At 36.5% G+C, this 23365-nt stretch overlaps 3 protein-coding genes and 1 long non-coding RNA gene across 4 annotated transcripts; 2 read left to right on the forward strand and 2 right to left on the reverse strand.

Moving 5' to 3' along the window:
- The first annotated feature begins 1208 nt into the window (after positions 1-1208).
- Positions 1209-8755, forward strand: LOC109189224 (AUGMIN subunit 5). Its single transcript, XM_019340029.1, has 10 exons — positions 1209-2021; positions 2199-2741; positions 3190-3331; positions 3923-4099; positions 5306-5515; positions 6016-6201; positions 6433-6592; positions 6975-7161; positions 7526-7658; positions 7957-8755. Exons 1-10 carry the CDS (start codon positions 1453-1455, stop codon positions 8083-8085), a joined length of 2436 nt encoding a protein of 811 aa, XP_019195574.1. The 5' UTR covers positions 1209-1452; the 3' UTR covers positions 8086-8755.
- Positions 8756-9816: 1061 nt separating this feature from the next.
- Positions 9817-10841, reverse strand: LOC109189246. The gene is made up of 2 exons (XR_002055567.1): positions 10172-10841; positions 9817-10079 (listed from the first exon to the last, which is right to left on the reverse strand). It is a non-coding gene; the product is annotated as an uncharacterized LOC109189246 (long non-coding RNA).
- Positions 10076-12206, forward strand: LOC109189243 (proline-rich extensin-like protein EPR1). The gene is made up of 2 exons (XM_019340056.1): positions 10076-10252; positions 10849-12206. The coding sequence occupies exons 1-2, from the start codon at positions 10099-10101 to the stop codon at positions 12030-12032; spliced, it is 1338 nt and encodes a 445-aa protein (XP_019195601.1). The 5' UTR covers positions 10076-10098; the 3' UTR covers positions 12033-12206.
- Positions 12207-12306: 100 nt separating this feature from the next.
- Positions 12307-14015, reverse strand: LOC109189244 (U3 small nucleolar ribonucleoprotein protein IMP3). The gene is made up of 4 exons (XM_019340057.1): positions 13746-14015; positions 13493-13600; positions 12939-13013; positions 12307-12753 (listed from the first exon to the last, which is right to left on the reverse strand). The coding sequence occupies exons 1-4, from the start codon at positions 13877-13879 to the stop codon at positions 12519-12521; spliced, it is 552 nt and encodes a 183-aa protein (XP_019195602.1). The 5' UTR covers positions 13880-14015; the 3' UTR covers positions 12307-12518.
- Positions 14016-23365: the final 9350 nt, after the last annotated feature.

Below are 23365 nucleotides of genomic sequence, written 5' to 3' on the forward strand. Positions count from 1 at the left end.
AGATTTCACAGGTTTTTTTTCAGGTTTCACTCAGATTGACTTTTTGGGTCAAAGCTTGGTACATAAATATACCCAAAACTTAGGATTTTCAAAATAGGCTACTACTTGGTGTTGAATTGATAAAATCACGATTTAAAGTATTTAATTCATACAACTATTTTAGAAAAAAAACTTCGAAGGAATAAAAATAATTATTATAATTATTTTGGATATTTATAAAATAGGATTTAGGAAAATAATTTTGGGTTGTCACAAGGCTACGTACGCTTTGATGTGTCGGATCCTGTGCTACACGTAGAATGCCGCGAAGACTCGGTTATCAAACTGCATACCGTTGTCCGTGACTAGCTGCTCGGGCAATCCGAACCTACACATGATGTTTTTTCATATGAACCGCCTGCATTGATATTCCGTGATGGTTGCCAAAGGCTCGGCTTCAGCCCACTTGGTAAAATAGTCTACGGCTGCTATGCAAAAGCGCACTCGGTCGGGCGCCTGGGGAAGCAACCCAAGTAGATCAACTTCCCACTTGGCAAACGCAATTGCGATGTTGATTGGGGTGTAAAAGGTGGCAGGTCGAGTGTCCTTTTTGGTGAACGACAGACAGGTCAGGCATTTCATCACTTCTTATTTGCAGTCTTTCACCATGGTCGGTCAATAATATCCTTGAACGATGAGCTTGCGAGCCAACGTGTTTTCCCCCAGGTGGGCTGCACAGATTCCCGATGAGCCTCTATCATAACGATCTTGGCCTCATCGGGGAGTAGGCAGCGCAACAATGACCCTCCTAAAAAGTTCCAAGGCTTGCACTCATTTTCGTCAGAAATCAAAACAAATTGAGTTGCACAATGAGATTGAGACAAATTGAGTTGCATAACAAACAGATTATGACTAATTTCTGAGAAAAATGAATTGTTTTGGCTGGAATTACAATAAGAAAGACAGTTTTGCCCTTAAATTTCATAGCTGAGACGAAATATCTTAACGGAAAGACTACGACAGGTCGAATTCGAAACTCAGAAGATTACGAGAGGTCGATTAAAATCACCAAACTCGAATGACCTTGGCTGACACTCTTTTATTAAATTTGAAGTACAAATAAACAATATTTTTAAAATAAATTGAGAAATTAAAATATCTATCTTCCCCATCTATGAAATGCACTACAAAAATCAAAATCCCCTTTTTTGAATTTAGGTTGCAATCTTAGAGCACAGAGTATTTAACTTTTATAATTCAAATCCAATCATATCATTTGCCGGCCAGACCCGATCCACATTTCCAAATCGGCTTCTCTTTTACACTCCTTTTCCGCCTTTCTGGTAGCTCCACCATCCAGTTGCTACTGTTGAAAGCATTGAGCATAGATGCATACATATGTTGTTTCGATTCAGGATTTAGGGTTTTGGATTGGTTCGGATTATCAGAAATTTTGAAACCGCAGGTTTGACAATGCAGAGTTCAACTAGCTCGACGGTGGCTCAGCCGGAGGCAATATTAGAATGGCTTCAGAAAGAGATGGGATACCGGCCGCTGGGTCCATACACTGCATCCAGCAAAGCGGCAGCTATGCCGACGGCGGATTCGCTCAGGAAGATTTGCCGTGGGAACATGATCCCCGTGTGGAACTTTCTGTTGAAGAGGGTGAAATCGGAGAAGACGGTGGAGAACATTCGCCGGAATATCCTTGTTCACGGTGGAGATGATGGAGCTGGTGGTAGTAGTAGTAGCGCCAGTGCTGATTCGGCCAAGGTGGTGGAGAAGAGTAGAGGGAGGAGGAAGGAGAAGTCCAGTGCGGGGAAGGAGAGTTCAAGCCTCGGAGCGGGGGCAGGATTAGGTTCTGGTTCTGCTGAGAATAGTAAAGAGATTGCTTTGCAGGAGAGAGACTTGGCTGAGAAGGAGGTGGAGAGGCTGAGGCAAATGGTGAGGCGGCAGCGGAAGGAGTTGAAAGCCAGGATGCTGGAGGTTTCAAGAGAGGAGACAGAGCGCAAACGAGTGCTTGATGAAAGATTTAACTGCAGGTTTGGCTTGAAACCCAATCATCTGTTGTGTTTGTTGCCTCTGTTTTAATACGGTTTATAATTTTATGCACATTCGAAAGTTTGTTCCATGGTTTATCTGTGTATTGATGTTGGATTGAACCATATAGATCAAACTATGTATATTTTATAATCGAAATATTGATACCTGATGTGCAGGCACAAACAAGTAATGCTGGAAGCCTATGATCACCAGTGCAATGAAGCAGCAAAAATTTTTGCAGAGTACCACAAACGCCTCCGTTACTATGTTAATCAAGCAAGGGATGCCCAGAGGTCAAATGTTGATTCCTCTGATGAGATGGTCACTACTTTTCAGCTTAACCATGAAAAGGAGTCTGTTTATTCAACTGTTAAAGGAACTAAAGCTGCAGATGATGTAATTCTCATTGAAACAACCTGGGAAAGAAATATCCGGAAAGCTTGTGAAGCTCTGGCAGTGCAGATGGCTGAAAAGATCCGCATCTCTTTTCCAGCTTATGAAGGAAATGGAATCCACTCAAGTCCTCAGCTAGAGGTAGCAAAATTGGGTATTGATTTTGATGGGGATGTACCTGATGAGGTTAAGGATGCTATAGTCTGTTGCTTAAAAAACCCTCCTCAATTGCTTCGTGCAATCACTGCATACTCCCAAAGGCTTAAAGCTCTGATTTCCAGGGAAATCGAAAAAATTGATCCCAGATCTGATGCAGAAATGCTAAGGTAATTTTATGCTTTTAAGTTCCATATACTGACATATACTGATGCTAGACATGGCTGTATGAATGAAGTTCTATATGAGTATTGACTTCTTTCACTCTTATTCTGTGTCACTGCTATGTGCCTATGTTGTTCATTCCAACCAACATTTGCTCAAAAAGCAAAGTGTATTTTGTAAACTAGCTGTTAAAAAAGGTCCTGTGTTTTTTTTTATATGAGTTTAATAGGATGGTTTAAAGTTTAAACCAACTATTTAAAGTAATTTCCTTGAAAAGGATGCTTGTTGCTACTATTTGCCAAAACTTCTCTCTCTCCTTTTTTTTTTTTTTCAAAAATTTATTTCATGATTCACTGTACCGCACAACCTATTCTTAATACCTGCTAATCTATTCCATCGATCTCTATGTTGTTGCTGTGCTAATATAATTCCTTGCATTCATTTCTGAATCAGATACAAGTATGAAAATAACAGAGTAATGGATGCTTCAACTCCTGATGTTAACTCACCATTACAATACCAGCTTTATGGTAATGGAAAGATTGGAGGTGATGCCCCTTCAAGGGGTAACCAAAATCAACTCCTTGAGAGACAGGTCTGCTTTCCCTACATCTAAAACCAGTTTAGTTTCTTGACTTTCTTCATAAATCCGCTTCTCTCATTTCTTTCCTGTGATCCTGTCCATTCTTCAAAGTTTGGTCCCACATGTTTGGTAGTATGGTTCAAGAGAGAAGGCATGTTATGAAGTGCAATATATATATATATATATATATATATATATATATATATATATATATATATATCAACATTCTTTTCTATCTTCCAAATGGGGTGAGGAGCATTTCTATGTTTAGACTTTAGAGGGAATGGTGTGCATTACTTCTATAGTGGCTCCATGTTTCTCTTTTAGACCATACAAAGTGTGGGCACCTTCTCCTTTACTTCATATATATCCATTTTTCCTTATTTTATATATTTATATATACTCACCTCCCTCTTACCTATGAACACAACCATACAAATGACATTTTGGTTTTTATTGTTTAACAATAAACATTACTCTCATTACTTTTATATCTCTAGCATTTAAAGTTTTAAACTTATTGCACCTGTTACTGTATATTTGAGTATATATGTTTTTTTTGTATATTTGCTCTTGATAAGAAATATGCTTAATTTTCTTTAGAAAGCACATGTTCAGCAATTTGTGGCTACTGAAGATGAATTAAACAAAGCTGCAGAAGCTAGAAAGACAAGTCAAAAGCTTTTGCAGCGCCTTCAAGGAACTGGAGATACAATGCCTTCTAACACACTTGGTATTTGTGGTACGTCACAGAGTATGGGCAGTCTCAGGCAACTAGAGGTATGATAATGCTGTGTAATTTTCTTAGGAATGTGCATAAACTTTGTTAGACATTATGCTTTTTCTGTTTCCATTTTATTCCATGTCAAGTGTGATATATTGGCTAACCCTTGTAAGGAGCCCCCAATGATCAGGAACTATACTTGCATAAAATCTGTTTTCATTGTTAAAAATGTTCACTGCTGATCTTTGTTATCATGATCATGAAAAGTTAAATTAAGAGGCTAGTTTGAGCATACTTTCTTGTGTTTGTAGGGCAAGAAAACAAAAGGAAAAAAGAACAAAGAATAATAGTTGGAACAGGAAAAGAAGAACACATTGGGTTTTCTTGAGACCCAAAACTCCCTTAGACCCTTTTTTGGGGTTGAATTTCTGCTCCCCTTTGGCCCTTTCTTCTAAATAACACTCCCTTTTATAGGGTTGATTACAAAGATTCCTAAACTGAGAATGATCAATTATTTGGTAGTTTCTAAATAATTAATCTACCTAAACTAATTTGAAGACTAAAGTATGTAATAGTAGTTTCTTAAGTATGTAATTTAACTGTTCTAAATAGTCATTGCAGTTAATACAGTCTTCAAAGTATGTAATTTGAAGACTAAAGTATGTAATAGTAGTTATATAGTAGTTTCTTAATATCTAAAGTATGTAATATAATGGTAATAATATAAAACATCCTAAATAATCCTGGCCCAGCATGTATCATACATGTTTTCTTCATCACTCACCAGAATGCACTGTGGTTAGAGGTTCCATTTTGTAAATGGGTCAATTTTCCCTTTTGTCCAAATGTCCAATTTTAATCAGTGCTCATAGCCTCATATTATTTCTTTATTTATTCATATTTTGGATTCAGTATATGTTGACATCAATTTCCCCAGTTGATTTATGAAGATTTTGATATCAAGTCTCTGCTTGTGGCATATGTTTATCAGTTTATGCTGCATTTGCAATCTAATTACTTCTAGCATTAATGTCAAATTTTGCATTATAGGGCAAAGAATATCTTGATTTCAATCCAAGTCTTTTTTTTTTGGGCATCTTGGAATTCACTATATTGGATAGATATGATTATCTGTATTTTTCTAGTTTTGTGCATATTATTGTTTGTTTATGTGGTTTATTTTGTTTATTAACTCATCGTGGGATGGTATATTTTATTAAAATATGGAATGCTGCTTAGTGGATATCTCCTTCATTTTGTAGCTTGAGGTTTGGGCAAAGGAAAGAGAAGCTGCTGGATTACAAGCTAGTGTGAATACATTGATGTCTGAGATACAAAGATTAAATAAATTGTGTGCAGAGAGAAAGGAAGCTGAAGATTCCCTAAGAAAGAAATGGAAAAAGATTGAAGAATTTGATGCTAGGAGATCTGAACTTGAGTCCATCTACAATGCTTTACTTAAAGCTAGCATGGTAGGATTCTATACTATTTCTTGCTCTGCAATGCATATTCTGCACAGCAGAGTCATTTTTTTATTGAGTCTTTTTTTTTTTTTTTGGCTTGGGGACTTTCTGTTGGAAAATGTGGAATATGCTTGTCCAACATTTCTTTCATCTCCTATTGACTAAATTTATACTTTTGATAAGATGAATACACATTTAATAATACAAATTAAGTATTATGAAAAAAAAAAACCAAAAGTATTAAAGAAAATAGACTTTAAAAATTACCCAAAGTTAAGTTGGGTTTACCTTCATAACTAATTGATACAGAGGCTGTACCTTGTAAGGGGCTGGGCATGGTTCATTGACTTGATGCTCACCCTGCGGTCTATTAGGTCATGGGTTCAAGCCCTGGTAACCCCCTCCCCTCCCCAAGAAAAAAAATACTAAGGCCCTTACTGAGTATCTTATTACTTGTAGATTGTAATCATTTCCTTTTTCTTATTTAAATTTTTAAACTGTTATTATAGGATGCTGCATCGTATTGGAGCCAGCAGCCAGTGGTAACGAAGGAGTATGCAGCAAGCACTATTATCCCTTCATGCAATATTGTTGTGGACTTATCAAGCAAAGCAAAGGATCTTATTGAGAAAGAAGTTTCTGCTTTCTATCAAACTCCTGATAATACCCTTTACATGCTTCCATCAACATCCCAGGTCTGTAATTATGGAAGTTAACAGAATTAATGAAAAAAACTTTTATTCTGTACTGCAAGAAAGTTGATAGCTTTTTTCAGAAATATCATATCATATCATACTATCAGCTAGAAAGTTGATAGCTTTTTTAAACTACTGGTACACACACACATATTCATATGCACAGGACATGTTGCAGTTAATATTTGCATAACCCAAACCTCTTTTTTTTCCCTTTTTCATTGTGATCAGGCACTATTGGAGTGTTTTGGTTCCAGTGGATCTACAGGACCAGAAGCTGTGGTTGCTGCTGAAAAGACGGCTGCTGTTTTGACAGCCAAAGCCGGTGCAAGAGATCCATCTGCGATTCCATCTATATGCCGCATTTCTGCTGCACTCCAATCAGCTGCAGGTAAGGTCCTTTCTTGGAAATGTACTTATTTGCTTGTGGTGTTAGTAAGTGTAGCAGCACTCGTCTTCCTCTGGATTTTAGTATTTTACTAACGTTGGTCATAAACACAGACCAGTTCATGACATATGAGATCACAAGATACATGGTGACTTTATAATTAAATTACTATACATACTGCAAGATTCTGTATATCACATGCAATTATCAAATCCACTATCATGGTTTTGATGTCTAATTTCCTCAATGTCTCTTAATAAGCTCCTAATCCCTTTATGTTTCATTACATGCCAAGACTGGTTTACCAAACTTTGGGAAATGATTTTTGTAGTCATCAACCTCATCATCCATAAGGCAATTCTTTTATGCTCTATTTTACTGGTAGGTTCTGATGTCGCTCTAGCATCAGTTTTGGAGTCCATGGAATTTTGCATTAAGCTTCGGGGTTCCGAGGCTTGTATACTGGAAGATTTGGAGAAGTCAATCAATTTGGTCCATGCACGTCGAGATCTCTTTGAGAGTGCCCGTGCATTGTTAGATCATGCTTACCGTGCACAGCATGAATATGACAGGTACTGCATTACTGCAATCTTATTCTCTCTTTAGTTTGTATCATATAGATATAGATGTGTTGAGGGGGGTTGTGAATGCTGTTCAAAGCCATAAATTAGATTTACAATCCAAGCATATTAAATTTTAAGGATCTGTATAGGATTTCATTTCCTACTTTTTATTTACTTATTCGTATAATAGTAATCCATAATAATGTGCTGGCTTTCTGACCTAAGTAAATATGTGCTAGTAATGTAGCTCACAAGACTTATCCCTATTGGTTCTTGAAAATCATTATGAAAAGAAAGTTTTGCAGCATGTCTATCTGCAAGCATTTGTTGATTCCACAACTGTTTTATTGGTTTCGTTGACTATGTCTTGCAGGACAACAAATTACTCTCTAAATCTGGCTGCTGAACAAGAGAAAACTATTACTGAGAAATGGCTACCTGAACTGAGGAATGCAGTTATTAATTCTCAAAAGTTCCTGGAGGACTGCAAATATGTTTGGGGATTGGTAATTAGTTCTTTTCGCTGCAATTTTTTTTTTTCTATATATCATATTACTGTGTTAAATCTTTGGTGGACATAATGATGGAACTGTCGCTTTGAGACTCACTTGAATCGTCCCATAAATTCTATTCAGTACATGAACTGTCGTAATTTGGGCATCGAGTGAAAAAGCACCTATGTCTGGCCAAAAAGTGAATTTGCTTTTTTGCATTGTCTGTGCATTTGAGATACTACTAGCTATATAGTTTATCTACAACTTTTTAAATCCTATATACTCATAAAACGGTTGTACTGTGCCGCAGTTAGATGAATGGTGGGAACAACCAGCATCAACTGTTGTTGACTGGGTAACTGTTGATGGACAAAATGTTGCTGCCTGGAGTAACCATGTGAAACAGCTTCTTACGTTTTATGATAAGGAACTTTTGTAAAGGACCGACAGCCAGCTCGGAGATGTCCTGGAAAATTTATACTGTAACATCTCAATTCTATTCCACTTTCATGATTTGATTGCCATCAAATCTGGAATTGCCCGAGGCTTTAGGTGGAAAACACAACAGTAGCTGAACTTATTTGAATTTTGACTTGAACATGAGGAACTGAGCAGGGCGCGGTGCCCTATCTCTATTCTTCAATGCGGCTCCAAGTGCATTATTTGTCATGCCCCGATTGCCCCCCCATGTATAGATGTTTCTCAATTGGGAATGCTCTTCTGTATAACAGGTAAAAGTTTAGTTCATTTTTAGATTCGGTGCAATTGTATTATCCGAGGCTTGTTAGACCGCCAACATAACTGCTTTCATAGGGCTCCTGTTGGTAGCGAGCTTCATAGTTTATCCTTGGTATATACAGAGTATGTTCATTGGCATTTGTTGTTAACGTCGTAGTTTGCCCCACCTGTCTCGGTGTACTGGTATATGCGGAGGAGTATATACATACATTGTAGTGGTATGTAGTTGAAATGTTGAAGTTGTTGCTGGTTTCTTCATTCAAATGCAGATGTTGCAAAAATAGGCTTGAGTTTGAACTTTCCTTTTATAAATGTAGAAAATCTATTGTGAATTCTCTCAGATAATAGTGGAATTTTTGTTTGTTTGTTTTTTTTTTTTTTTTTGTTAGACCACAAGGTGTCCTAAGCATGCTCTAATTGTAAGTCTTGTATCATACTCAGACTAATTCTTGTTTGCACCAGATCGATCCAATTAAGAGATAAAATATTAGTCAGATTAATTTTTTCATATAAGAGGGGGTTCGAATTTCCAACTTCTTAAAACAAGAGTGCACAATCACTCACACCAATCAAATCAAATTGGTTAAATAGCGAAATTCTTTGGGGTACAGGGAGTGTCATGGTACCAATCTAGATAGTATTGAAATGAGAAACAAGGGAGTGTCACGGTACCAATCTAAATAGTATGGAAACAAGAAATAATAATAGGGGCATAACTAAGTTGATCAGATAATTAGTTTGATAACCATAAAATTTCACATTAATTACAATGAAAGTTTTCTATTAATCTTCTTAAATTTAAACTGAGCAAATATATATAATATAAAAGTAGTTTATTATGCAATCTTCAAGTAACAATTACAAATTTTTCAACAATACAAACATACAAACACTCATTTTTTAAGAATTCTCAAACATTATAGATATCAATATGTAAAATTCCGAGTTCATATTGGTGGCACACAGATAGCTCGTGGATGTACAATCGGCTTTCTGAAATTCTTTAGGGACAGTAAAGCTAAAGGCGTAAAAGTTGATGGATAAGCACACCCATACCATAATAATGCAAACTCTCTCTCTCTCTCTGCCACAACACTTCCATGAATTGTGGTTATTATGAACATCTCGTGAACCCACTAAAACTTGACCTACCCTCTGCTCAACTCTCATTCCTTGCCCCAAAATAGAAGTTAGAAATGACAAAAAACATTAAATGCAAAAGAAACATAATATAGCAATCCAGTAGCTTGAGACAGTTGATAATCGGACTAAACGAAATACGGATATAACTATAAATGGATTGGACATGTTAAAGAGTTTTTAATCATTATACAACACATTGCAAGATGAACCACTAACATGTATGTTCGTTTTTAATGTACTACATGTTCATTTTTAGAACCTTGACCAAATCTGAATTAGCCTCGTAATTGTGAGAAAATGAAATCAGATGTCATACGCTAAAGAAGAATAAATAAAGAAAAGAAACATCCAGAGAAGCCACAATCCACAACACATTCCTACTTTATTACCTTTCTATCACCCCCAACCTTCTTTTTGTTATGTTAGTAGTGATGAAATTAATGTCTGCTGGCCTGTAAATTCACTTGTCTCTGCATGACTGAAATAAATACACATAGTAGCTCACCTTATAAGAGGAAGGGCAATCCATCTTAGGCTATTGTGTGCTTCAAACTGAAAAAAGAAATTGAAAATGAGTTGGGTCAGGATCACATTCCTGCTATGTTTTGTACTAAATGGCTTCACAGAAGCAAGGCGTTACCCACCTGCAGCTGTACTTGTTGGCACTGTATACTGTGACACATGCTTCCACCATGACTTCTCAGAGGCTAGCCATTTCATTTCAGGTTCATCTAGTCTTCAATATTGTGATTATTTATTTGTAAAAATAACATATTTGGTCTGTAAGTTATACCCTAGATATATATTAAGTCCCTCGGTTATTGTGGTGTGTATTTTTGTCCTTGGCTAACGGTTTTGGTCTTTTTCGTTAATATCCAATTAGATTTGGACAGAAATTTGGATGAGTAAACATAAAAACTTGATTTCATATCTTTTCTTTTTCTTATATGTGACTGACATTTCGAGTGTTCGAATGAGCTTATTTGACAAATTTAGAGCTCCTATATAAGACTCTTACTATTATTTACCACCAAGTTGAAACTCGAAATTTGTCAAATAAAATCATTACAACACATTCTGTCTCATACAAGGAGAAGAAGATGAAATTAAAGTTTCATGTTTGATCCCGACATTTATTTATTGATTTTTCGTCCAAATCTAACGGAAAATAACCAAAATCACTACTTCACTTATAGCTGAGGAACCAAAAATAGACACAGAGGGCTGGAGTGTATAGGGACCAAATATACCATTTTCCCTATTTATTTCTTCCTTGCTCTCTAAAAGGGTAATTAACTGTGCTGTAAATTGTTTTCTGCAGGTGCATCTGTTGCAGTAGAATGTGGGCAGTCAAGAAATGGGCCAAGCTTCAGAAAGGAAGTGAAAACAGATGATCATGGAGAGTTCAGGGTGCACTTACCTTTCTCAGTCAGCAAACATGTCAAGAAAATCAAGGGCTGTTCTGTGAAGCTAATCAACAGCAGTGAACCATTCTGTGCTGTGGCTTCTACTGCAACTTCATCTTCCATCCATCTCAAGGAAAGGAAGGAAGGGAAACATATATTTTCTGCTGGGTTTTTCACGTTCAAGCCTCTTAATCAGCCAGAACTCTGCAACCAAAAGCCAAGCATCCATGGGGGTTTCAAGAAAATCAACGGTGCAGACTCTCCGATTACAGATCCTAATAATCCTGCATTTCTGCCTCCCATTCGAGATCCACCACCAGCGGAGACTCCACTCCTTCCGCCGGTTCCTGGAGTGCCACAGCTCCCTGTTCATCTTCCCTTGCCTTCGATTGGGATTGGGATTGGGAATCCATTGAATCCACCGGCGGTGCGCCAAGAGGCAACATTTTCTGAGCATCCAAAGATAAAGTCTAAGTATTTAAATCCTGATGATCCCTCATTTTTCCCGCCAATTCAAGAAGCGCCGCCGGGATTGTTACCTCCGATAATACCAGGAGGTATTATTCCGCCGTTGCCGGAACTCCCTCCACTCTTGCCGACCATTCTGGGACTTCCCTTGTTTCCACCAGAATCTAAAAAGCCAAAAAAACCAAATAAGTTAGCAACAGAATCTCAGGTAACAGATGAAAAGATAGCTCAGCCTAGATTTTTCGCTCCGGTAGGCGGTCTGCCTCCAAACCCCTTGCTGCCTCCGCCATCTGTACTTCCTCCAAATCCCTTACTGCCTCCGCCATCTGTTCTTCCTCCGAATCCCTTCCTGCCCCCACGTTCTCTCCTTCCTCCGAATCCATTATTGCCACCGCCTTCTGTAGTTTCCCCCAACCCTTTACAGCCACCTTCAACTCCTTCACTAACCCCTTCTCCACCTTCTCTTTTCCCTCCACTGTTCCAATCACCACCACCTTCAGCACAGCCACCCATTCCATTGCTGCCATCTCCATCCTTTCCAACTCCTATCCCGCGATTTCCCTTCCAGCCAACACCTCTTTTCCCTGGAGTTCCACCAGCTGCCACTTCTACTAAGAAGAGTTCACCATGATGGCCTCAACTTTTTTTTTCTTGTTCTAGAACTTCCTTTCGAGCTTTTCTGTAATTCTGTTCCCTGTCATGTAATGTTAGCGTGCCTGCACTCAAGAATTGTAGTGATTGTGAAATATATATATCTGTAATGTTCCTGAAATAAATCTGATACTTCTCTGAATCACATTCCAAAGTTGTGTTTGGTTTTGAGCATAGTAGAGATGGATTTAATTTCTATCCCTAACCTAGCAGGAACTTGCTAAAACCTCACAAACAAACGCATTCAAATCAAATGATTGATACAGCTGACACAACAATCATATTCTTTAATAGTTTGTAATTCAAACATGTTTTTATGTAATAAATATAAGGACATTGGCTTGTTAACTAAGCCCTCAATGAGAGCCGCCAAGAAGAAAGCACTTCTGAGTAAGATTACATGATGAAAAGGAATAAGAAAAACCACTAAAATTTCAGTGTGGTTTTTTGGAGTGTCCTCATGGATTCACGAGTTCAAAGCATCATAGTCATCCAACTTCTCATTGTACTCTAAGACCTTTCTTCTTATCTTTGAAGTATCCACCCATGTAATAAAGTCTTCCATATTTCTTGTAACCAGAAATGCTGGATCAGTAATGGTATCTGGTCCAACTCGAATATGCCCCTGTTCTATATATGTCACAGCTTCCTTCAAGTGTTCAGCAAACTTTAGCTTGACCAAGACAGTGGAGAGTCTACGCCTATGAATGATGATAAGAAGATGGTTAAAATGAGAAAGCATTATAACATGACAAAAAATAAATTTGTTATAAGTATCCTAAATACCATCTCCTAGAACACTACCAGAAAATGAAATAACCTTCAGGTGCATCTAACTCAGAGGTAGAAGACCTGTTTCCAAGAGGACATCTAAATATTTACTTACCTACAGAAGGATGAAACTGATAGCTTATCACACAATGCTAAACTTTTCCGTTCTGATATCACACCCATGTTATACCTGTAAAAGCAAAGAGGAGCATATATTAAGAGTTAAGACATTGCATTCAATGACATGAAATATAAAATATAAAGACAGGATAAACAGAAGGTTTGGGCAGAAAAGAAGCCCTTATTACTTATCCTTTTTAAATTTCATTCATCTTCTGAATTTGGTACAAAATTGAATCCCAGTTAAACCACTGGGTTCCTAACTTCATGAGTCATGACTAGAAACAAAAGCCATGCATATGTTAATATATACCATCACACTAAAGTATACTTAAGCCCAAACCCATGGTATGCAGAAAGTATACCCCTTTCTCTCTTTTCTATTCATCTGAAATCTCTGCACTGAATCTTTTATTTATGTTTTTCTTAAGTTTGGCAACACTGTTTGAGCGTAAATGGCATTCTCTTAGGCAAACTAATTATGGGGTGCTAATAAAAAACCAAATGGCAAAGAAAAGCAATTAAGCAGGGAAGCATTAAAAAGCTTACAGCTTTTCGAGAAGGGCATCGGTCATTTCAATACGAAACGGATCTCTTGCGTCCATTTGCTTCAGTATATTCACCAGCTTCTGTGTCATTCTACACAATCCTGAGTACCTAATTTCACCAAAATTAAATCAAACTACGTAATAACACAAATATTTACTCCATATCTAATCTAATATGAACACATATAACTGATTTCGTAGATTAACTTTAAAAAACACATATGGGGAATGAGTTGGGGATTCGGAGGGAATACTTCTTGTAGTCGTCTCTTCCTGTGACGTGGTAGCGATGCATAACAAGAGCTTCTCGGTGGCCATGCTCTCTCTTCCATTCTAGAAAGTTCGCCTTCTTCACCAGCTTCTTCTCATGAAACTTCAGCTTCCTCATCTTTCTACGATTCTAGTTACCTCGGAACTGTATGTAAATCAGCAAAGAATTCACCAACGGAGGATACCAAAAACCTTCCCTTAACCTAAACCCTAGAATTATGGGTTGAAGAAGAAGAATCTATAATATGGAGTGAATTTATATTTGGGCCTAATTTCGGTCCAATATAATTAGGCCCGATTTATAAATTGGACCAAAATTCAAATGCAAGTTATGTACTTACGGAAAGACCCATTCCCTATCTACCTCAAGTGTAAAATCAATTGTTATGCCCACGGTTCCAAGCGCAAATTATGCCGTGGAAACGTGTTCACCATGCTTGGTGAATACGCTTCCAAACGACGTCGTTTTTGGTGTTTTAAAAAAAAAAAAAAAAAAAAAAAAACACTGTTCTATTAACGGCGTTAGGAAGGCAATTCTGATCCGACAACTCTTTGCGTTTGATTCTTTCTTATTCGCAATTCTCTGAAGGCAGTTGTGATCCGACATTCGCGTTTCTTTCCTATTCGCGATGGAGGAGACGACGGTTCGAGGAGAAGATTCCACCGATATGATTTTTGCGATTCCAAGTTGCGTTCGATTTTATGCGTTTGATTTCGTTTGATTTATGAGATCATGAATTGTTGAATGTTTAGTTATTTTTATTGGTATTTGTTCAGTATATATGCAGTTTGAATGTTCATAATGTTGTAATTGTGTATTAGTACCATGTCTCTGTTATGAATTTTACAATATGAGATTATGTATTTTCTGTTACGCAATTATGAATTTTGATACTCTATTCATGCATGTGATATGAATATTCATAATGTAATAGTACTATGTTCATAACATATTAACTGGTATGTTACACTGTTTGCATATACTCAGTGAATGAAGACTTTGTTGGTGATTCAATAAGCAATGAGCAAGCAGACTTAAACATTGACATTGATGGCTCGTCTTCAAGTCCAGGTTCTTTTTATTAGTTTTGTGTATCATGAATGTTGTTTCTGATAGGTGTAGGTACTGATTCATGGTGATTATATGCAAATTGAATGTTGTGATTGGTATTAATACTCTGTTATGAATTTACATTTTGAGGTTATGAATTTTCCGTTATGTTATTATGAATTTTCTATATGAGATTATGAATTTTTTATATGAGATTGTGAATTTTATGTTATGAGTTTATGTGTATCTGTTATTGATGGAGAATATGTTCTTCTTATGTAGAGCATGGCTGGATGTATTCGGCATTCCCCGTACCCCCTCTACGTAAATGAAGAATATATTTCTATCAAATCTGTAATGAACTGCAAATGCATATTTTAGTAGTTGGTATAGGTGTGGTTATATTTTTGTTGCAATTGCAGTTGATGAAGACTTGGTTGGTGTTGTAGTAAGCAATGTTGACGAAGCTTTTGAGTTATATAATGGATATGCATACAGAGTTGGTTTTAGTGTGAGGAAAGGCCAACAACGTTATAAGGCATCTACTAAGTCAATTCAGATGAAGAGGTTCTTCTGTGCTAAGGCTGGGTATAAGCAGAAACCAAACAGTGGTGTTAAGCTTTATTCAAAGATTGATATGAGGACTGGCTGTGGTGCATTTGTTCAGTTTGATGTGGGGGGTGATGGGATGTGGACAGTTACAAAACATTTGAAAGAGCACAATCATGAGTTATGTTCATTTGGCAAGAGTCATCTGCTCCGGTCGCATAGAAGAGTGGGAAACAATCAGCTTGAATATTTAAAAGACATGAAGAATAGTGGTGTTGCATTGGCGGATGGTATGAGGTTTTTGAAACATCAGTCAGGGGGTTCTCCATTGGTTGGCTTTACCAACCGCGATGCTTACAATTCGATGGCTTCTGTGAGTTTGAAGTGTTTGGATGGAACTGATTCCAATTCTTTGATTGAAATATTCAGGAGGAGGCAATCTAATGAGGCTGATTTCTTTTTTGATTTCGAAGTTGATTTGGATGGAAGATTGTGTAGTTTTTTTTTGGAGGGATGGTCAAATGAGAAGGGATTATGAGGTGTTTGGTGATCTGTTAGTGCATGACACAACATATCGCACTAACAAATATGATATGATTTGTGGTCCTTTTGTAGGGATGAACCATCATTGCATGAATGTAATGTTTGGATGTGGTTTTTTTTATGAATGAGATGATAGAGTCATTTGCGTGGTTGTTTAGAGCGTTTTTAAGATCCATGGATGGCAAGTGTCCACAGACTATCATGACGGACCAATGTTCAGCTATGGCTGCTGGCATTTCCATGGTGTTTCCTACATCACGCCACCGTCTTTGCATATGGCATATTGGTGAGAATTCGAAGAAGCATATCAAGGCATTAAGGAATCATAAGGATTTTCTGGATATGTTCAATTGTGTGTTGAAATACACCGAGACTGAAGCGGAGTTTGAAGTTTACTGGACAAGGTATGTTATTATGAATTTACATTATATAATTCTGAATTTTCTGTTATGTCATTATGTATTTTCTGGTATGTCATTATGTATTTTCTGTTATATGATTTATGAATTTTCTAATATGAGATTATGAATTCACAGTTATACAATTCTGGATTTTATGTTATGTCATTATGTATTTTCTGTTATATGATTTATGAACTGTGTAATATGAGATTATGAATGCAAGTATACAATTATGTATTTTCTGTTATGTCATTATGTATTTTCTGTTATATGATTATGAACTTTCTAATATGAGATTATGAATTTTCAGAATATGATTAGTAAACATGTGTTTTAACTTTTTTCAGGATGGTTACAAAATATAATTGTCATAAGAATACATGGCTAGAGAAGCTTTATGACTGTAGGGAGAAGTGGTGTCCAGCGTTCAACAAGGATTATTTCTCCGGGGGTATTTTATCTTCGCAAAGGAGTGAAAGCACAAATCATTCAATTTCTAGGAGGTTGTCCAAGACTGCTGGTTTATGTGATTTTTATTCATCCTTTGTGAGTGTTATTTCTGAATGGAGAAGTAAGGAAAATGGTGAGGATTTCCGGTGTTCTCAAGGAGTACCCGCCATGATGATGGATCATGTGAAACTCCTTTCACATGCTAGAGAGGTTTATACAATTGAGATATATTTTTTGTTCGAGGAACAATTTATGAAAGGTAGCTCTTGTTATCAAGAAATGGTGTTGAATGATGGTTGTAAGTGCAAGTATCACGTGTGGCGACCAGACATAGATATCATAAGGCATGAAGTAACTTTCAAGCCAATCAATTTGGATATATGCTGTAGTTGCAAGCTGTTTTCAGAATTGGGAATACTTTGCTGCCACTGCTTACGTATACTTCATGTGCACTGTGTTTCCAGTATTCCCGATAAATACATTCTAAAAAGATGGACTAAAAAGGTTGTTGAGGGTAGAAATGTGGACATTGCATCCGTGTTTTATAATGGTGGTGTCCCTTCTTCAATTTGGGCTGTTGAGATTAGTAGGAAATTTCAAAGGCTTATTGTTTGTAGCCAAGATAACAGTGTTGCTAGACAATTCTGTGATGAAGCTGTTGAGAATGCAAGGAAAAACATTGAAGCTGAGATTGGGGATGTGAATACTGAGGACGGTACTGTGTCTTCGTCAAGTGGTATTGTCCAAGACCCTTCAAGTCGGAGGAGTAAAGGTGTGAGAAATAAAAGGAGTAGTAGTGTTATTGAGAAGAAGTACAATGCAGCAAGGGGGAGAAAGAGTGCTGCAAACAAGCTTGCTTCAATTACAAAGGGCTCTGTCCAATCATTGGTCTTGGAAAATATTTCAGAGATTGCTCGTGATGGATATCTTGTACATCCAAGCATTGGGGGTTCACAGTTTGTTCATTTTAATAAGAATGTAGACCACGATGTAGCTATAGATTGAGATTGTGTTAATAGAACTTCATATGTTTAGCAGTGTTGTAATGAATACTATGCAAAATACTATGTGTCAGTTTATGAATTTTCATTCATGTGATTATGCATTTTCCTTTGTGTCATTATGGATTTTCCTTTATGTCATTATGAACTTACAGTATGTACTTACGAATCTTATGATATTAGACTGTGAATTATGTGTCAGATTATGAATTTTCCTTTACCAGTTTATGAACTTTCCTTTATGTGATTATGAATTTTCCTCTATGTGATTATGAATTTACAGTATGTACTTATGAATTTTATGCTATTTAGAATTTACGAGAATTATGTCTCAGATTATGAATCTTCCTTTATGTGATTATGAATTTTCCTTTATGTGATTATGAATTTTCCTATATGTGATTATGAATTTACAGTATGTGCTTATGAATTTTATGCTATTTAGATTTTATGAGAATTATGTGTCAGATTATGAATGTTCCTTTATTTGATTATGAATGTTTACTTTATGTGATTATGAATTTTTCTTGTTGTCATTATGAATGTTATTTTAATGTTATGTAATAATGAATTTTCAGTTATAGCTAACACGTATACATTCATAATCGCATAATAGAAAGTTCACAATTGTATAATAGAAAATTCATAATATGGTAGTTGAAAATTCATAAATCTACATGATTCATATGTAATCTGAATTAAGAGTAATAGATTGTATATTCACAGGTGCAAAATATCGGTGCACATTACAAAATGAGAGATTCTCAATCTAGGGTACCAACAGTCAAGATTTCAAAATGAAGTATTAACAAAATTAATGCTTCATGTTCACAACATATTCAAACACCAAAAAGCGGTATAGTTTCATTTCTTCTTTGAGAGATCCTTTGTTGCCTTTATAACTCGCAATCTTTCAGTGTTCCTACCCCATGTGATAATGTTTGACGTGTATTTAGCTCTAAGTTCCCAAAGGAAGTCAGCCTTCAAAAAAAAAAAAGATGTTAAAAAAAAAAAAAAAAAAAAAAAGGAAATCTAAGTTGAAATTAATATATCTTATACTCTTACATTTACACGGGTGCCTATCTTGAATCCACTGTCCCAATCTTGAACATTCCCCTTGTACGACTCCATGTGTCGCATGACATATATGCCACAGTCAATCACATTGTCAAGCTCCTTCCAAGGAATGGCCAAGTGTGATACAGGAAGATTTTGTATCTTACGGAGTAGGGGTGATTTTTCTGCAGTCAAGTATTCTCTCAAAGCAGTCATCTGGACAAAAATGAAACTAGTGTGATAATGATTCATAGGAAATGTATAACAAATGTTTGGAAGGTCAAGTTTAAGGTTAAGTTACCAGTAGACTAGGGCAATCTTCATACTTGTCAGCTTCAGTAACACCCTTAGGCAGCATCTTGTTGTCTATGATTTCAACACTTTTTGAGATGGTGTTGATGCAGACAATGAAGTAGTGTTCGTGTCGAAGCACGGGGAAAAATATCTAACATCAAAAGAAAAAGTAGTTAGAATAGAGAAGAAATATGTCATTAATGAATAAATGTTGAACGTGGGTAATTATAAATTACCAAATCAGCATCATTGACGTCAAGATTTCCAAATTTGGAAATTTCATACTGTAAGCGCTCATTGAAATTCTCCTTCCGCTTTTGAAGCGGAAGATTCTTCATCCACTGTTCACTTGGGTCAAGTTGAAGCTAAGGGGAAAAAAATACGTATCAATGATAAGTTGTGCAATATGTAATGGCGGTCATACATAGTTCATAATATCATAACATAAAATCCATAATATTACAAAGAAAATACATAACTACAGAACAGAAAATTCATAATATGAAATTGTAATTTCATAAGTCACAATAGAAAATTCATAATGCCATATGGGAAAATTCATAATCTCACACAAAAAATACATAATCTCACATCAGAAAGTTCATAATATCAAAAATGTAACTTCATAAACTCACAATAGAAAATTCATAATCTCATATGAGAAAATTCATAATCACACACAGAAAATACATATTTACATGACATAAAATACAGAATGTAAAAATTGTTGGTTTTAACTTACATGTACCAACGTGCTAAAATAGATGCACTTTGGCTTCCCCAATGCCCGTTTTGTGTTGAGGAGTGTAAGCCTCAACGCCCATACATCGATGAATGTGCTAAAAATTTCACCGCTGCGTAGGGTGTGGAAATCTCCTCTTGTCATTGAGAAATCATCAAAGCTAAACAGAGTTTCACTACATCAACAAAAAAGTTTTGATAAATACATAAATGAATTAATACATGGTTATAAATGTGAAATATTCATGAAAATAAAAAGTTTTTTAAATGGTTAGATTCAAACATACTCAATTGGATGATTTGTAGAAGCATCCATGAAGGCGTAGTTTGATACGGCCCTCTCGGTGACACTAGCATTATGGTCAGACGGTACATTCTTTGTCCAGAAAGGTGACCTCAAATTTAGCGGGATGTTTTTGTATTTTCGGATTGGTCTCTTTCGTATGGTGACATCCTCGACATCAGATTCACTGTCCAGAAATGCATTGTAAACACATGAAGCTAGTTAATATCATCATAATTGCACAATCTCAGTTCAGAAAATTCATAACTGCAGTACAGAAAATTCATAAATACAGAACAGAAAATACATAATTGCATATCAGAAAGTTCATAATATCAAAACTGTAATTTCATACTCATAATAGAAAACTCATAATCTCATATGCGAAAATTAATAATATTTCAGAAGAAAAGTCATAATATAATATAAGAAAGTTCATAACACAATTTCATATTCTAATGAGTTTACCTATCAATATCATCGAGGGGTAGCAGGAAGTGTAGCAGCAGGCGTAGAAGTATCAACAGCACCAGGTACATATCTGGCAAATGGAACCTTAATCAATGGAGCTATTTCTCGTCTTTCAGAACTTGATGTAGCAGTGGTAGCAGCATGTGTTTCAGAAGATGAAGCAGCAGGGGTAGCAGCAGTGGTAGGAACATGTGTAGCAGCAGGGGAAGAAACAAGCGTAGCACCATGAGTAGCAGCAGGGGTTGCAGCAGGGGTAGCGGTAGGAGTAGCAGAGAGTGTAGCAGCATCAGTAGCACCAGGAGTGTCATTCACAATGTTCTGAACAAGGGCATCCAATTGATCTTCATCCAATGCGCCCTGCTCCTGTGGTTCGTCAACCAATGGCGCCGGGTATAAGGAATCCCTAAATCAAACGAGGGAGGGTCAAACTCCATTTGCCGAGTGGTCTTTTGGAAGGCTTCAACCAAGGCATCAACAGCCTTTGTGAAAGACTCTTGCCAAAGAAGATGTCGTCAAGTTGAGAGGAGTTGGAGTTGGTGGTCTTTCTATCGTGCTTGCTACGCCAATCATGGTAGAAATCCAGAAAATGCAGCCTTCATAACATCCACAGGGGCGTTTTGTTTTCCAACTTCAGCCATAAGCCTCACCGAATTCCAAGACATCAGCAGCAAGGCGTTGTAGAACTTGCGTGACCCTGTCAACACTGGATGGTGGCACAGAGATGGTTGGGACTGGTTGGGCTGAAATAGAAGCAATACAGTCAGCAGTAGGCTTTGCAATACGAGGGATAACTTTCCCTTTACCATATCCGCCCGACCTTTTCTCAGCAGAAACCCTTTGTCGTGCAAGTTTATTTGTCCATGCAGTAATGCTTGGATATGTTCTTTGAACCCTCATTCCTTTGAACTGGACCCGATCAAAGTAGAATAGCTACAATGTTCAAGAAAAAGTTAAAATAAAAAAGTTATAATCATAATTCCATAACTATAAATTCATAATATCCTAACACAAAAATTCATAATTACATTACAGAAAATTCATAATACCATAATAGAAAATTCATAATCCATATGAACACTATATTCAACTATCATATTATGGATTTTATGTTATGCAATTATGAACTTTTCTATTATGAGATTCATTATTGCATAACATTAAAAGAACATTCATAATGACAACAAGGAAAATTCATAATTACATAAAGGAACATTCATAATCAAATAAAGGAAAATTCATAATATGACACATATAATTCTCATAAAATATAAATAGCATAAAATTCATAAGTACATACTGTAAATTCATAATCACATAGAGGAAAATTCATAAGCACATAAAGGAAAATATGCTGAAAAGGAAAATTCATAATCTGACACATATAATTCTCATAAAATCCAAACAGCATAAAATTCATAAGTACATACTAAAATTCATAATCACATAGAGGAAGATGCATAATGACATAAAGGAAAATTCATAATCATATAGAGGAAAATTCTTAGAGGAAAATTCATAATCACATAGAGGAAAATTCATAATCTGACACATATAATTCTCATAAAATCCAAACAGCATAAAATTCATAAGTACATACTTTAAATTCATAATCACATAGAGGAAGATGCATAATGACATAATAAAAATTCATAATCATATAGAAAAATTCTTAGAGGAAAATTCATAATCACATAGTGGAAAATTCATAATCTGACACATATAATTCACAATCTGAATATCATAAGATTCATAAGTGGAACTAGAACTTACCAATATGAAAGTCATTGGTCCAGTAAAGAAGCTACTACTTTTCTTCTTGTACTGCTCGATGGATTTGATCAGAGAGTTGTAGGTGTAGCTACACCAGTTGTACTCCTTTATCTCATCAACATTAATCAAGGAGTTGAGGATTCTGTTGTTGCAGTAGCGTGTCTGAAATCCCGCATCATGCACGAAACAGTTAAGACCATGAAGTCTCTCTTAAATTCATCTCCATAATCTCCCCTTTGAACTATGACATCTCCATCTTGGTAGTGATTGGGGAACCAAGATTAATATTCCATCTTTGCCTCCAGCTTTGCAAGAGAGCCCTGTACTCCGGTGTCCCCTGTTCATCATATTTTGGGGCCTCAACAACCTTCTTTTCTCCTCTTGGAATGCCAAGAGTGTACTCAATGTCCTCTTCTTCAACAGTGAGCTTGTCGTTCTCCCAGTTTGAAATGTGTTTGGAAAAGCTCAAAGTTGTTTAACAAATACTGGACTAATTGTGACTCATTTGCACACACATTGAAGGTCCAACAGGGCTCCGAAACCAATATCACGGACAGATTGTTTTTGTTCTGGCTTTAGCTGTTGTACAAGCCTGAACATGGTCTTTGGTCCCATCCGTGTGCTGAAGTAGGAAGTAGAACTCCCTTCTGCACGATCACCTCCAATGGCTGTTTTGCCCCTATGTCTATCATTTATCTGCTTTGATCTCTTTTCTCTAATCACTTCTTGCTCGAGCAGGTCATCAGACTGCTGCTGGGATGGTTGAGCAGCTTGTGAGTCAAGTACAGCCCTTGTTGTTCGTTTTCTCTCTTTTTTGTCGTAGTTTCGACTGCAGTGTTTTGTTCAGCTGTTGTCTGTGAGGGTTGTGATGGTTCTGCAGCTTGAGAGCTCAAGAGTGCCTTTGTTTGTGAGCGTGTTCTCTTTCGTTGAGCAGTGTCCATTGCTTTTATTAAAAAACGTTAGAAAGCAAGTAACTCATATACAACATATAATA

Source organism: Ipomoea nil, unplaced genomic scaffold, assembly GCF_001879475.1.
Source record: "Ipomoea nil cultivar Tokyo-kokei standard unplaced genomic scaffold, Asagao_1.1 scaffold1509, whole genome shotgun sequence".
Classification (NCBI taxonomy): Eukaryota; Viridiplantae; Streptophyta; class Magnoliopsida; order Solanales; family Convolvulaceae; genus Ipomoea; species Ipomoea nil.